Genomic DNA, 12579 nt, shown 5'->3' with positions numbered 1-12579 from the left:
TATATAATTTGAACTACTATCATATCACATGAGAATCTGGTGTAATTTTGGAAATTCCCCCCCAAAAAATATATTATATTCTCAAAGTTTAACCTTTTTTTATATTTTGTAAAAAGAAAACCATAATGCTAAATCACATTAAAATTTACATCACAATGATCAATTAATTCAATAAATTAGCAAAAATTATTAATAGAGACGGTCTAATTTTAATATAAAAGTAGACATAGTCACTAAATGTGTTAAACTAATCACCGAAAGAAATTAACCTAGTCACTATTGGGCTAATTATCTTTTTGATTTTAGACTTACCATTGTCTAATTTTAAATTTAAAAGTAGGCGGTCTTTTGCAAGACAAACTCATTTAGTTTCTCATGCCATTCCAAACAAAAAAGAATGAAAATACTGTTAAAAAAAAGATTTTGTCTTGTAAAAAATTAGACCGTCTACTTTTATATTAAAATTAGACCGTCTATTTTAATAATTTTTGTAAAAAAAAAAAACAATTTGGCAACTAGAAAAAAATAATCCCCCTCAAAAAAAATAAAAATAAATAAATTTCTCAAAAAAAAAAAAGAGTTTCCCAAGACTTGGTAAGAGTATATATTCCACGTCAAGCGGTGGAAAAGTCTAATAAAAGTAAAACCAAAACTAGGGTTCTTGTTTCTCATATTAAACCTCCACCAATCTTTCTATCTCATATCTTTTCTTCAATTTCTTCCATTTTCTCTCTCTTAATCAATCTTTTTTGGATTTTTCCAAAAAAAAAAAGATAAATCAGCTGAAGGTTGAAGAAGAACAAGATGCCTCCGAGAACAAAGAAATCGGCGGTAACTCCGGCGAAAAAGACGGCGAGAACTTCGAGAACTCCGGCGAAATCCGATGTAAAATCCGATGATGTCAAAAACGAGGTTTCTAATGACAACGTTAAAGTATCTGAAGAGAACTTTAACGTTAATAGTTCAACGGATCTGAATGTTGAGCCCAAATCCGAGGCTAATGGATCCTTTTTATTGAGAAGTAAGTTTTAATTTTTAGGGTTTTTTCTTGCATTTGATTGATATTGAATTCTTGTTCGTAAATTATTATTTTATGGTCTTTTTTTTTTAGTATGAAGTATGAACTTATATTTGGATTTTTGGGTTGAATCTATTTTAGGAAAATGAAGTTGAAATTAAAATTTTGCATTGATGATATAATTTGGTGTTTGAAGGGAATGTAAATTAGGGTATATTGAATTATTGAAGGTTATGAGGATTAGAGCAGATAGAAATCATTAGATAAAGGAGAATTCTTGCTGAATATATTGTTTTTGTTGCAGTATGTTGATTTATCTGATGGGAGGAAAAGATTTGGGCAACCGGGTTTGATTTTTTGTGTTGTAAAATATCGTGCCTCGACTTGCTGGGTGTTGGTGGATTGTTATATGGTGGGATGTCTATTAAGTTTGGTGTTTGGATTTACATTAAACTACAAGATGCTTGATTTAGCTCGGTTTTAGTTTGCGGAGTTGAAAATTATGCACATTAATGAATGAAACTTAGAAAGAATAGTGTCCTAGTGTTTCTAGCCGTCAAGGCGGTTCATCTCAGTAAAATTTGATAGCATGAAGAGGCTAATACTTCTCTAGTATGCATACTCGTTTGGAAGCGATCTATTTTGGATTGGATTGTATGTGATTAGCATTGTTTTTTTGGCGACAGCCATGGCACAGCACCTTTTTCTCTTTGGAGATAGTGTGGATAGGTACCTTTTGGCAATCAAATTTTGGATAATCGTATAATGAGTAGACATATGTGAAGTGTATATGATAAGCTTGTTCAAAGCTTGCATTTTTTTCACTCTGCTACATCTCACATACCCTTGATACTCTGGCATGAGTTTCTTGGTTGAAGAACAGAAGATCAAGGGAAGTCATGTGAATGCTATTCCTTGCTGGTTCAAGCCCTTTTTTGATGTATGGACATGATCATTTATGCGGATTGCCTATTCTAGGCTCCGTAAATAGTTTCGGGATAAGGGATCCTGGAGGGACAAGTGTTCATCAAATCATTATATATGTCTTGCTATGTTTCTTTTCTCCTGTATATCTTTGTAAAAGTTAACCAACCCAACTGTATCTCTGAACAACTTTATAGAGTGTGCTTACAACAAGGTATGTGTTATAAAGTCCCAATGGTCTGCCAAGGATGAAAATAGTGCCAAATGGACTAAGATTGTGTTTTCTTTTTATGAAGATTAATGCATTGGATACAGTAAAGAATTGCCGAAAAATCTATTACAAGGATTCAATCAAGTAATGGAAGTTGCTTTTTTTGTTGGATCACTGGAAATCTGTGTACCAATACTTTTTGGACATGCTAACTTCCTTTTAGACTAAACCATATTATGTTTGATTTGGAATTCGAAGGCTTAGTGGGTATTTTTTTTTTTCTATGCGCCCAACTCTTTAGAACTCTTGTTGTTCCCAGTGGAGAATTCAGCATGTTAACTGGCTGGATTTGTGCCTACCTCTCTTTTTTATGGCAGAAGAAGATGAGGTTAAAGAGGATGAATATGAAAAAGATGAACGGTTGGACCTTGAGGATAATGAACCTGAATATGAACCAGAAGAATATGGTGGGGAGTATGATGAAAAGGAAGTTGATCAAGACGATTTATTGCAGGAGGAAGGGGATGAAGGTGTAGAGGAAGGTGAGGAAGGTGATCTAGCTGAAGAGGAGGAGGAGGAGGAGGAGGAAGAGGAGGGTGACATGGCTGAGGAGGATATGGAAGAAGTTCCTGAGGAACTTGAAGGTGAAGAAGATGATGAGCATGCTGATGCTGGTGAGGGCCATGAGCATGAGCATGACAATCATCACGAGAATGCTGAACTGTTTGATGCTGCAGAAGAACGTGAACACCATGAACTTGTCAAAGAGAGGCGGAAACGTAAAGAATTCGAAGTGTTTGTTGGTGGGTTAGACAAAGATGCTACTGAGGAGGATTTGAGAGAAGTTTTTAGTGTTGTTGGTGAGGTTACTGAAGTCAGGCTCATGATGAACCCTCAGACCAAAAAGAACAAGGGCTTCGCATTCTTACGCTTTGCTACAATTGAACAAGCAAAGCTTGCTGTCACGCAGCTGAAAAATCCTGTGGTACTTGTTTTGATCTTGTCATAGATTGAGTGACTACAAAGAACAGATTATCTTGAATTTATTCTAACACCAAAAATTCCAGGTAAAAGGGAAGCAATGTGGTGTCACTCCCAGTCAGGACAGCGATACCCTGTTTTTGGGTAACATATGCAAAACATGGACAAAGGAAAAAGTAAGTAGACTGTGGTATTGCTGTCTTCATCAGGCATCACGCTTACTTTGTTATTGGTTATGTGGAGTTGCTATATTCTCTTCTGATTGGCCTATATTAATTTGTTCTTCCAGTTAAAAGAGAAATTGAAACTTTATGGGATAGAAAATGTCGAGGACTTGACGTTAGTGGAAGATAGTAACAATGAAGGAAAAAATAGAGGTTTTGCATTTTTGGAGTTCTCCTCCCGTTCTGAAGCCATGGATGCTTTTAAACGTCTACAGAAGAGGGATGTTTTACTAGGAGTTGAGAGGCCTGCAAAAGTTTCTTTTGCAGATTCTTTCATTGATCCTGGAGATGAAATTATGGCCCAGGTAATTAGATCAAGCCTCTTTCCCATTATTTGGATGATTATGGAGTGATGTATTGCAAGTTGTCCAAACACTAGTTAGGAGGGATATTTTGTGTAGATACTTACATGGCCAGCTACAGTAGAATGCTTATTAATGTTTATTTTTGGATGATTGGTTAATTCTACCTTATTTCGGTGTTGATCTAACTGTATACAAAGTAGAATTCTACAACTTAACATGTTTATTTTATGCATCTTTGGACATAATATATTTGAGTGAATTTCTTTCCTGTCTTCTGTGAGTTTTTGGCTATGCTAACCCACACCTATTTAAGGTTGTAACAATGGTTTGGGTAGCAGGGTGAGGTGTGGGTTTGATGTGTGAGTAATCTTTAAGATTCCAGGCTTCTCATTCTTTGGGACTCTTGTGCATTGTTCCATTTCTTGGTATGATCGGTCGTTTTAACTGTGAAGGGTATTTGGTTGCAACTGTTTTAGGTCAAAACTGTGTTTATTGATGGTCTTCCTGCCTCATGGGATGAGGATCGTGTTCGTATACTGCTCAAGAAGTTTGGGGAAATTGAAAAGGTTGAACTTGCTCGCAATATGCCATCTGCGAGAAGGAAGGATTTTGGCTTTGTTAGTTTTGACTCTCATGATGCAGCAGTAACATGTGCCAAAAGCATCAATAATGCAGAATTGGGTGAAGGAGAACACAAGGTTAATTTGGTTTAACTGCTTTATACGTGCTATAACCTAGACATGTCTGGAAATAATGCATTGGCTATATCTGACTTGACTCTTCTGCAGGCTAAAGTAAGAGCCAGATTGTCCAGGCCGTTGCAGCGAGGTAAAGGTAAAAGCCATCCCCGGGGTGATCATAAAGGGTCTCGTGTTGCTGGACGACGTCCTAGGGCACCTTGGAACCGTCCATTACCACGTCCCCTTCCTGCTCGTGCGAGGGGACTTGGTGGCCGGGTACCAGTTGCTGTGGGCCGTGGCTTTAAGAGGCCTGTTGGAATACGGGACAGACGTCCCCCACCACATGTGCCAGCTAGAGCTAGACCAGTGCCTCCTCCACCTAGGTCATATGAAAGAAGAGCTCCTGGTACACATTCTGGTCATGGCTGGTCACTTTTGCTGGTAGATGGTAGTGTAATTAGAAGTGACATCTTTTCTACTATCCTATGCAGCTCCTCCACCAAAGAGTAGCATGAAGAGGGATTATCCCAGGAGGGAAGAGCTGCCACCAAGAAGCAGAGCTGTGGCAGACTATGGATCTAGGTTGCCACCTGAAAGGCGTCCATCATATAGGGATGAGTATGCTGCTCGTTCTCCTGTTTACTCTGATGTGCCTAGGAGCAGTGCCTCACGCTCTGCAACAAGGAGACCTTATCCAGAGGATAGCTATGCCCCAAGATATGAAAGACCCCCTCCAAGTTACCGTGAAGGGCGTCCTCGCGATTATGATTCTATCTCTGGCTCTAAACGCCCTTATAGTGCTATGGTGAGCATTTGTCTCATTTCATGCCTTCTCATTTTGTGTTTGTCTCCAACATTATTTTTCTTTACTAAATTGAATTTCTCCTTGTATGCAAGGATGACGTCCCTTCACGATACACTGATCCTGGTCATAGTATGCGTCACTCAAGGGCACGTTTAGACTATGACATTCCTTCAGGAAGTTCTCAGTACGCGGATACATATGGTGATAGGTTAGTGTTGCTTAACCTTTCAGGACAATAGTATTTGAAGCCATTTATTTTCGTCATACAGTGACTAGAACTGTTGAATATTTTAGAATGGGGAGATCTACTGTTGGATATAGTGGCGGCAGCAGAAGTTCAATGTCTGCTCCAGATTCTCATGGGCTTTACAGTAGTCGTCAGGGAGTGAGCTACAGTGGTGGTATGTCCTTGTATCTAATTACAGTTAGTAATGTGAAGCTCAATGTATCTTGTCGTTCTTCTCTCTCCCTCTGGCTGGTTTTGAGCATTTCTTGTTTTACAGGTTCATACAGTGGAAGTGATGTGTATTCTTCAAGCTATGGCAGTGAATATGCTTCACGTGGGTCAGATGTACGCTTCTGATCTTTTCTTTTTTTTTTTCCCGTTGAATATTCAGGTCTCCAAGGTCAGAATATATAGGCAACTAAATCAATGTTTGTGGTTTCAGGTTGGTGGGAGCTCTTACTCATCACTGTATTCTGGCCGTGGTATGGGTGGTAGTGGTAGTGGGAGTGGGTACATGGGAGGTGGCAGTTCTGGATCATATTACTAAGTTAATTAGTCACGGTAATTACTGTGAGGCAGCAAAAATCTACAAGTTTATTTTCTTTGCAGAAGCAAGTTCTGGTAATATTTTGCTGCTATAACAGTTACATGACGCCATTTTTCTTGTTATCACAGTTTGTTCATAAATGGGTGCTGGTAAAGATGATGCTCTAGTTGTGTATTTTCTCTTGCAATAGTCGCACTTATCCTGCCTGTTAGAGGATGAGTGAAAAAGATCTTTGATTGTCAGTTTAGCATAATACTTTAGTTAGGTTTAGAGAGACCCAAGTATTTCCTGAAGTTGTTCCTATGTAAGAGAAACTTGTGTTTTGATGTAGTTTAACAGGCAAGAAATTATCTCTCTGTTGGTGTTTATGTACTCTTTCTTCCTCACAAAAAATAAAATGAAGTTAAATAGGCAAGAAATTATCTTTCTCTGACTTTCAAGCGGTAATTTTTTTTCTTACCTTTTGAATTTCAGATTACAAGATTCAGATTTCAGATTAATTTGGTACTAATACTTCTGTCTTTCTGGTTATGACCAGTTTACCACATATTTACTTCACTTCCTCCCCAAATAAGTCTTTCTGTAATTTCAAATTTGAACCATCTGGTATTAAATCCTTCATAAGACGTTACAAGCATTCTGACGAAAAAGTTATATTGGTAAGGTATTGTAAAGTCTAAGCAAAAATCTATGAGATTAATCCCAACTAAGGATGCTTTAGTGATACCGGTTACTACTACTGTAGTGTAAGTTTAAGCTAGCAGTTACTTCATTCGTTTCACAAAGATCGTCCTACTTTTCGTGTTAGTCCGTTCTCCTTATTTTGCTATTGCACTCCGCCTCTTTTTACACTGACTAGTTATTCTTCATCATATGGATTCACTTGGTGCATAAGATAATACTCATGTTTCTAACAAAGTTTCTTTCTTCTAACCTAAAGTCAAACAAAAAAGTGAAACAAAAGATTCATTTTACACCAACTCTTTCATTTCCTTGGTTCCTACATCTACAGACTACAGTACAGGAACATCTACAGACTACAGTACAGGAACATTTTGCTATCGCACTCCGCCCATTGAACAATTTTAGGCGTTTCTTGCAAATCTTACTTGACATTCCCATTACTACCAGGATTGACTATTTCTTACTTAAGCGAAAAGCAACATTATGTGTGATAATTTCAGACTGTCCAACAGTAGCGTATTCAAGATTCCAACTTTATGGGTCCGAAGCTGGTAAAAAAACACTTAAAGTAACATTAATAAGAATTTTAAACCTTTCATAGTCACAATACATCTACACAAACAAGAAATTTCAACTCCATGAGTCTAGACCCTTCGAAGTTCAAACAAAGTAACTAACAAGTAACAACTCATAACCCACATTCATTCATTAACAATTCAATCCATATTCTAATGTCTAAAAGACTAAAATATGAAATTCATAAAGCAAGAAATTGCAACTGTACGAGTCAATGAGTCTAGAACCTTCAAGGTTCAATCACAATTCACGGTAACTAACGAGTCACACTAACAAGTACAACTTCACAATGGGCATAATCCACATTCATTCATTCAACATTTACATGATTAACAAAATTACAGAAGAATTACAATTACTACTAACTATTAAAAGAAATTCTAAACAATACATATTCTGAAATTCTAATGTCTAATTATCGCAAATATTCAATACATATCCTTATCTAAAAGATTAAAAATCTGAAATTCATATTTAGAATTGCAGAAGACAATAAATAAGTTTCCAATTGCTGTGTGGCACTGTCACCGTGACTTGTGAGGTTGTCGTCAGTCGTGCCACGGTGGATAAGATGGTGAGTAGTCACCGGTAGTGCAGATTGCAGCACGTCGTTGAGAACCGCAACGAAGATCTGGAGTCCGGCGGTCAGTTGGTAGTGAAATAGGTGTCCTTTGTTGTTTAGGGAGTTAGGTTTGGGAGAAAAAAATGTCGACTTTGGATTCTATTCAGTGGACAAGTGATCATTCTACGCATGTCTGAGCATTTGAGTCATGAATTGCTTGCAGTAATATGCAAATTGGCATTTATCATATGTAATGGTATAAAATAGTGATTTGGACTTCTTCCACTATCAATAAATATCCTTAATCAATACCCAAAAACAAGCAAAAGATTTGAGTCTAGAAATTGATAATTTATGTTATGCTGTTCAAACTAAGAAATAGAATAAATGTAAAACCCACTTTTCAATCGTACAATAAAAGGCTCACTTTTGAAAATACTCGAATTGAAATTTTTTACTACTAGACGATATTATTTTAATCATGTTCAGTTAGGTTTATTTTTCAGATTTTGATACTGTTTTAGCAGATATTTAGCTTTCGTCGGGCTAAATTAGTGTGTTTTGGTGTTGAGCATGGAAAAACCATTGCCCTCAAAAGGTTTCCCCAATGTACTCTCGGAATTTTTGTCCCTTGATTAATGCACTAATTCACTTTTCCTCAAAAAAAAAAAAAAAAATTCGGTTAGAAAAGAATTACACCATATAACTTATCACTCTATCAATCATACAAGGTTAGAAAAGAAACACATGTCAGATTTAATTCTTTTAAGTTAAGACTCTGATAAGCAAAAAAAAAAAAAAAAAAAAAAAGTACAATCACGGTTAGACGTGTAAACACTGACATGTCTAAAATTTAACATTGATCCCCAAAGGTAACTAATACTTTCAAGTTTGCCAATGCTCTCATCGAGATAGACTACGCAGGCATCAAGCAATTGGAAAACTTAAAGTACAAAACTAAAAGATACAACATATTACTACGATCTAATACTATATTTAGATAGCAATAACAATTTAACTGTTCTGAACTTTCAGACGAATAAATAACAGGATCATGTTAACATATGTTAACATATTTTGAAGTAGCACATGAGATGTAACTCGATTTCCGATATATGAGATGTAACTCGATTTCCGATATATGAGATGTAACTCTGACGGTAAGTCCCTTCATTTACAAGATGCAAAAAGAGTTGAGAAGTCTATAATTGTTTGTGCTTCATCAACATTCCTCCTTGCAATACATGTCAATCAACATGATTGATTCCTAACCCTGTTATATATGACAAGGTTAGGATGACAAGGACTAGATTGCATCTTCTTAAACAAGTTAAGGGCAGCAATCTGGTCCACTTTTTGGTTGAAAACCTTGCTTAACAATTTGATCCAACAACTGAAGAGCTCGTGGGAGCTTATCATTGTAAATAACGCCGCCATTTATTAAAGTATTGACGGTATAATGGTTGAGGAGAGAGATGAGGGTAGGGTGAGGTTGAAGGCGATTCAATTTTTCGGAAGGAAGAAGGTACAAAGAATGAAAGAGATGGAAAAGAGAAAGGGAGAAATTGAAATTGCAAAACCCTAATTCGCTTTGTTTTTGAACTGATTTCATAAACAATTCACGATCTTCAATAGCAACATCACCTTCATTGGAGTAATTGCAATAATTGAATTGAAAAGTGAAAGAAGGAAAATGAGTAATACCAATATCACCATGAAAGAAAGCAGCAAAAGCTTTATGAGTAACCTTGATCTTCATCTTCATTTTATGGTGATATGAAGATTCAAGATTCCATTGATGTGGTGAGATGAGATCTATGGATGAAGGAGAGGATGTGAAATGCGGCGTACTTGTTTGCTTATTCCTATTTATAGTTGTTAAAAGATGATGGTTTCACTCCACAAAATCGTTTCCTATCTTTTTGTGTAGGGTTTTTTTAGGGTTATCCTGCAAACGAGTTGTTTGGGTTGGGTACGGTTTGTTTTGAGTTTTGGGTCGGGTTTAGATTAAATTTAATATTTGATTAAAAATAAAATATTTAAATTTAATATGGGTTATGCTATATGCAGCCCTTAGGGTTGCATATAAGACATAAATACATTGTTTAAAATGGAATTTAGTTGTAAATTTAGGACAAAAGTTTGCATTAATCTATGTAATAAATGATTAGTTAATACTTGTTTTTTCCATTTTTAACTTTTTATATGCAGCCCTTAAGGCTGCATTTAGCTTTTTCCATTTAATATTTGAACGAGTTTGTTTTAAGTTTATACAATCGTGGTGGATTTGTTTTAGGTCAAGTCAATATTTATATTTAATAGTTGATTAAAAATAAAATAAAAACAAAAAAAATATTTTGAGTCGATATTTGTACATTACTCATAAGAGATAATAAAGTAAATAATAGAATATCAAAATAAATAAAAAGTAAATTTTATTTCATTTCATAATTCATAGTGGGAAATTAAAGTTTGATATAGTTGGATGGATTTGAGTCTGTTTGATTTCAAAAAATTAAAAGGTACTATGTTGGAAAAAAAAAGATTGCATAGGATATAATTTGATGAAAAAGTTCAACTTCATATGAAACTCACCTTTTACTACGACTCCGTTTGTTTTGGAGGAAAACGTTTTTCAAGAAAGTAACTTTTCCTATTTTTCGTTCTTGGGTTGGACAAGGGATTTAAAAATGAAAATTAAATGGATTTTTTTTTGTTTTTTCACTACGGTAAGGTTCCGATCATGCGAGATCGTCGGAATAAAAAAAAAAAGGGTTAATTGGCTAGAACAGCACCAACTTTGGACCAAGTGCAAGAAACAGCACAACTTTAAACGGGTGCAATGCGTAGCACCAACTTAAAGGTGGGGTGCAGGAAATAGCATAAATGATGCCGGAGAACGGAGATTCCACCGGAACTAGGGAATCTCTATTATTTTAATGTTTTTGTTAATTCCCTCCCCTTTTTTTAGTAAGTCACGTGACCCCTTGTTTTTCCCTCCTTTCAATTTCTTTTCTGTTTCTCTCTCTTCTCTTCTTCTTCTCCAAGCTATTTTCTGCACCCATGAACTTCTGGAAATCGCCATTTTAGACAAGGAAGACGAAGATCAATTGAACATCTACGCGCGAAGCAAAATCTGAACTTCAAGTTGGTGAGTTTGCTTACATTGTTTTTTTTTTTAATTTGGGTAATTCTCTAATGTGCGATAATTAGGGTTAAGTTAGATGAAATTAAAGGGGTCTAAAACATGTGTGGAAGATTAATTGCTTGAAAAAATGTTTGTGCTTGAAGTGAATGTGTGTGATGGTTGTGTTTGATTTTGCTCAATCGTATTTTTTTTCTGTGCTTTTGTGTTTTTTGCAAAAAAATTCAAACTAACCTTCCACTTTGAACACCCATAGAACCGTCTGCCATGGTTCCCATTTCTCTTGCTCACAGTTTGCGCCATGGCTGGCAAGCCATGGTAGTAACCTTCCCATGGCTTTCAACCATGATGAAGGTTGACAGTTAAAGAAGAAGAGAAGAGAGAGAATTGGGGATTTTTGTTAAATGAGATTGGGAATTTAGGGTTTCTGATAATTGAGAAAAGGGGATTGAAAATGGAGTTAGAAGTTGAAGAAGAAGAGGGAAAAAACAAGGAGAACACGTGACTTACTAAAAAAAGGGGAGGGAATTAACAAAAACATTAAAATAATAGAGATACCCTAGTTCCGGTGGAATCTCCGTTCTCCGGCATCATTTATGCTATTTCCTGCACCCCACCTTTAAGTTGGTGCTACGCTTTGCACCCGTTTAAAGTTGTGCTGTTTCTTGCACTTGGTCCAAAGTTGGTGTTGTTCTAGCCAATTAACCCAAAAAAAAACCTTTCAAGCTACAAAGTATTTCTTTTTCTCTTCTCACCCTCTCATTCCCAAAATCTCCATTTTTCCTTATTAATTTAATAGTTTTCCATTAAATCAAACAAAGGAAAAACAATATTCATTTGCGTTTTTAACGAAAAATATTTTTCATAAAAACCATTTTTCACGGATAATGTTTTTTTTTTTATCAAACCAAATGGATCCTAACGGCCCGTTTGGTAATTTGTTATAAATGGTGGTAATGAGAATGAATTTGTGTACTTTCTCTGTTTTTTTAGATGTTACACACTTACACTTTCTATTTTAGGAAGTTTTAAATTAGATGTTACACTTTTATTTTGGGTAATAACTTCTCTCTATCTCTCTCCTCTAACATATTCACATGGGACCCTTTTGTTTTTCATTATCTCTATCTCTCTCCTTTCCAAAATTTACATAGGAGTCCGTGATTTGAAAAGTGTAACATCTAAAAGAAAACGGAGGAAGTATAAATTTATGAAAAATTTCATTGTCCATTTCCATGATAATGCTGATTTATCATAAAGTGTGTACTTTTCTTCTTGAATTTTCATTTCCATCCAATACCACCTTATAGGTGGTAATGTATGGTAATGAAAATTGCTTTCCTTGGAGACAAAAATACAAGTTTAGAGGTGAAATTGCTTGTTCATGGAAAAAAAATGTTTCCTCATGGAGATTTTAAGGGTGCTTTCCTAATAACATTACACTTAAAATCCATTCCCATTATCGCAATTTATTGACTACCAAACGGGCCATAAAAGTTCAAAAACTTATCCAACCATTAGATATATTTTTTTCTGGTGGTTTGTTTTCCCGTTTCTTTGATTTCAAAAACATTGGTGCAAGTATGGATTGGACCAATCAGGATTCAGTCCAGCCCATTCCCACCCACGAGGATAGAACCCCAATCACAAAGGGAGTATATACTAACTATAGAAAGGTGAAGACATTCAGA

The 12579-nt window shown here is 35.8% G+C and overlaps 1 protein-coding gene across 3 annotated transcripts; it reads left to right on the top strand.

Annotated features, from left to right (window-relative positions):
- The first annotated feature begins 631 nt into the window (after positions 1-631).
- Positions 632-6289, top strand: LOC104905246 (heterogeneous nuclear ribonucleoprotein Q). 3 transcript variants are annotated; one of them, XM_010693717.3, is made up of 12 exons: positions 632-1021; positions 2531-3138; positions 3221-3310; positions 3424-3663; positions 4140-4361; positions 4452-4749; positions 4835-5148; positions 5241-5356; positions 5443-5549; positions 5652-5719; positions 5817-5935; positions 6050-6289. In XM_010693717.3, the coding sequence occupies exons 1-11, from the start codon at positions 805-807 to the stop codon at positions 5919-5921; spliced, it is 2385 nt and encodes a 794-aa protein (XP_010692019.1). In that variant the 5' UTR covers positions 632-804; the 3' UTR covers positions 5922-5935; positions 6050-6289. The 3 variants fall into 3 exon arrangements, with proteins under 3 accessions (XP_010692019.1, XP_010692018.1, XP_048496074.1); XM_010693716.3 differs by having other exon boundaries at positions 5817-6289; XM_048640117.2 differs by lacking the exon at positions 3424-3663 and having other exon boundaries at positions 5817-6289.
- Positions 6290-12579: the final 6290 nt, after the last annotated feature.

Source organism: Beta vulgaris, chromosome 1 (genome assembly GCF_026745355.1).
Source record: "Beta vulgaris subsp. vulgaris cultivar EL10 chromosome 1, EL10.2, whole genome shotgun sequence".
NCBI classification, from domain to species: domain Eukaryota; kingdom Viridiplantae; phylum Streptophyta; class Magnoliopsida; order Caryophyllales; family Amaranthaceae; genus Beta; species Beta vulgaris.
Note: the sequence above shows the minus strand (reverse complement) of the source record. Positions and strands in the feature narration are given on the sequence as shown.

What these genes read in the sequence shown, in the direction of transcription:
- LOC104905246 (XM_010693717.3), top strand. Translation starts at nt 805, where the DNA reads ATGCCTCCGAGAACAAAGAAATCGGCGGTAACTCCGGCGAAAAAGACG. An exon ending in TGGATCCTTTTTATTGAGAA is followed by an intron (nt 1,022 to 2,530) that starts GTAAGTTTTAAT and finishes TTTTTATGGCAG; the next exon opens with AAGAAGATGAGGTTAAAGAG. An exon ending in ATGCTTCACGTGGGTCAGAT is followed by an intron (nt 5,720 to 5,816) that starts GTACGCTTCTGA and finishes TTGTGGTTTCAG; the next exon opens with GTTGGTGGGAGCTCTTACTC.